We start from the raw sequence: 3,254 nt of genomic DNA on the forward strand, positions 1-3,254 counted from the left end.
CTTGCTCTTTGCCGAGCTCACTATCAAAGTTGGAGCGGGGGAAACACATCAGTTCCACGAGAGTAGGATCTTCAGCTCCCTCCAGCTCCACCACTTCAAGAAGCACAGGGGCGTTCTCCGTGGCATCGGGCATCGGCCTTGTGGAACTAGTAGTTTCATTGGGAGAGTTTACACCCCATTGGTCGCGCTCGGCTCCTCAAAGGGCGGTCCTCTCCCTCAGTACTTGGACGTTGGACACCCAACATCTGGATTGATTGGTAAAATATATATATATATATATATATATTATATTTATATTTATTTATAATATATATTATCAATGTAAAAAACAAAAAACCAAAGAACCAAACCCGTCAAAAACTGAAACGATCAACCGATGGTACCAGTTTGGTTTTGGTTCGGGGAATTGCAAAAACCAGTATTACTGGTTCGGTTTCAAAAAATAACCCACCCACAATTCAATTAATGGAATCGTGAGTACCCTAATTTTAAGCCCCAAATCATAAAGAGGCTCTGTGCTTTTGCGCTTTACAAGCAGAAATGCTGAATTTCGTCCAAACAACAATCTTAATTTCTTTTCCTTGTCTGGGACATCTAAATTTGCATTTTCATTCTTGTATATCAATAGGCTATATAACCTTCTATTTATCTTTCAACACTGAAGGATCATCACCCATCTCTTCATCAAAAAGAGCTGGAGACCAGAAGAGTTTTCTTTGTTCAACAATCTGTGACATGCCACCACCAATTCATCTCCAGACTCCACCCAATGACCTGAGATTGACTATGCCTTCTAGGCCTTCCTCTTCTCTTGACGATCAAATCTTGAACGCAGGACTGGGTCCTGAAGCACTGCAAACGCATTTCCAATCAGCTTAAAAAGTATGTCAGCATCCTTATGAACCTCTTTAGCAATTTCTTTCCACAACCCACCATCTCCAATCCCATTTCTACCAAATAACTGCCCTGCCTTATCTGGGTGATGCCTAAGAGATGCTCTGTGGTAAGCATTCTTTATGTCCATTGCTGTTGCAGATTTTCTGACTCCTAAAATGAGGTACATGTCCAAGGGTACATCTTTCATCGCTTCTTGTTTTATTCTGGAAAGTCTCAGCCGAGCTTCACTTATCTCATTCTCAGTGGCTTTATCCTCTGAATATTTCTTTTGGAGAAGAGATAAATACCTCTGAAGATCATTAATTGCTTGTCTGTAATTTCTAATCATCTCATGTAAGCTAGCTCTTCTATATATCGCCTTTGGGTAATCTCCATCAAGAGCCATTGCTAGGCTGCAATCTGCAATGGCCTCTGTTATCTCCCCCAGAGCTTTGTATGCAGTGGCCCGGTTGCAAATACAGATTGCTGCAAATGGACGTGAGACGTCGTTCCCTGATATAGCATAAGTGTAATGCCTAACTGCATCTGAATACCTTTCTGATTGAAATGCTTCATTTCCTGCAGCCTTGTGCCTTAGTAGCTCACTCACAGTCACACACTTTTCAGTAATAAGGCCTGCTTGTTCTTGCTTCTGAAGTAATTCTAGAGACTCCTCAAGCTTTCCTAAATAAAAGTATGACTTAGAGATTAGGCGCCACCGCCAGAGCCTCGCCGGAGAAATGGCTGAGCTTTTGGTTCCACCAGCGCTTACTGGGATAGAATTTTTCTGTGCTGAATCAAGAGTCTGCTCACACAATTCAATAACATCTTCATACTTCTGCATCTTCAAGAGAGCTTCTGCTTTCATTTCAATTAATTTGTCTGAATGGTGGCTTATGGAAAGACCCTTTGAGATTATTTCCAGTGCCCTTTCTGCATCCACTGATGTCTTCTCCTGCAAAAGTACAGCAGTCTGATCCATATAATCAGAGACTTGTACAGCTTTCTGCAAACCATCAAAAGCCTCTGTCACAAGTTTTCTGTCCAAGTGAACACCAAGGCTCGACTGCAACTTCAGTTTCATGAAATATTTTATTGCTTCTTCAATTTCCCCCAACTCAAGATAACAATTTGCAGCTCTGAGTTGAACCTTGTGAGATTCTGACTCTAGTGCAAGGGCTGCCATGCAGTCCACTAGTGCCTCTCTCATCTTTCCAAGATGCATCCTTGTTGCAGCACGGTTGCTATAACACAGCACCATAGCTTCAATGCATGCCCTGGACTTCTCATTGGGAGAAACACAGTTCAACCCGCTTGTGTAGCATTCCTCTGCGTCTCTTAGATCACCCTTTGCAAAAGCCTGATTGCCCTTGAGTCTCCACTCTGTAAGAATTGCCTCTGGTTCTTTATCTTTTCCAGACATGCTCATCCTTTCGTTTTGGCAAATGGATTAATCTGCTTCCTGGCCCTACCCAGATTGCTAAAAGGAAAAAAAAAATGAAACTATTAATTAAATAGAAAAAAAAAACAATAGCAGAGAGAAGATCTATTGGAAAGAAAACTCTACATCTAAATCCATTACAGAGTTTCCATTCAAAAACTACTATGGAATTCTAATCAATCCAAAGAAACCAGTTTAAGAAGAAAACCATACCGGGATAGGACCAGCAGCAGGCTGGAACTACCTCAGGAAATCTGGGTCATTACAAATTCTGATGATTCATCAATTAACCAACTGACTGAGAGAAAGGTTTTTGTTGGGGATAGTATCTGATATCATCAAGGTTGATTTTGTATAGAAGTGAGCCCAAATATTGTCTTTTGAGCCAAAAACACAGAGATGGCTAGATGACCAGTAACACGTAACCCAAGCAGCTGTGAGAACCTTCGGCTCTACCCCCTGTCACCTACTAGGAAAAAATATATTAGAAGCTGCAAGGAAGGGGATCGAAGAGCCTATGAAGACTTTGACTCAATTTTGTGAAGTCCAGTCTTTCTTTATTCATTTCTCTTCCCTACCTTCACCTACCAAGACTAATCAAAATTAATAAAATTATTTTTCTGATAAAAGATTATAGAATCTAGTTAATATTTTTGCTCTCTTGTGATATAAAGCTGCGCATGTCCTGTAAACCGTCCCAGCAATTGCCTATGTAGAGCGATTCTGACGGAGGATCACATGAAAAATCTTAGGCTCAGTACAAATGCAAATATCTATAGTGCAAATACATACAAAATAATACAAAATATAAGGTTCTGCACTCTATATATTTGCATTTGTATTCCTTCCAAACTCAGCCTTAAGAAGGGCAACGGGCAGATTTGGGGCGGGGCACTCCCTCCTCATTCCCGCCTCATAGTCAACATACTCTACTCTC

The 3,254-nt window shown here is 41.0% G+C and overlaps 1 protein-coding gene across 1 annotated transcript; it reads right to left on the minus strand.

The window, feature by feature from the left end:
• Positions 1 to 486: 486 nt before the first annotated feature.
• LOC148846260 (uncharacterized) lies at positions 487 to 2,802 on the minus strand. The gene is made up of 2 exons (XM_088955587.1): positions 2,531 to 2,802; positions 487 to 2,356 (listed from the first exon to the last, which is right to left on the minus strand). Exon 2 carries the CDS (start codon positions 2,303 to 2,305, stop codon positions 794 to 796), a length of 1,512 nt encoding a protein of 503 aa, XP_088811713.1. The 5' UTR covers positions 2,306 to 2,356; positions 2,531 to 2,802; the 3' UTR covers positions 487 to 793.
• Positions 2,803 to 3,254: the final 452 nt, after the last annotated feature.

This window comes from Nelumbo lutea, chromosome 7 (assembly GCF_056320005.1).
Source record: "Nelumbo lutea isolate HS-2025 chromosome 7, American lotus-T2T, whole genome shotgun sequence".
Taxonomy (NCBI): Eukaryota; Viridiplantae; Streptophyta; class Magnoliopsida; order Proteales; family Nelumbonaceae; genus Nelumbo; species Nelumbo lutea.

Coding starts and splice junctions, on each gene's coding strand:
- LOC148846260 (XM_088955587.1), bottom strand. CDS start 2,305: ATGAGCATGTCTGGAAAAGATAAAGAACCAGAGGCAATTCTTACAGAG.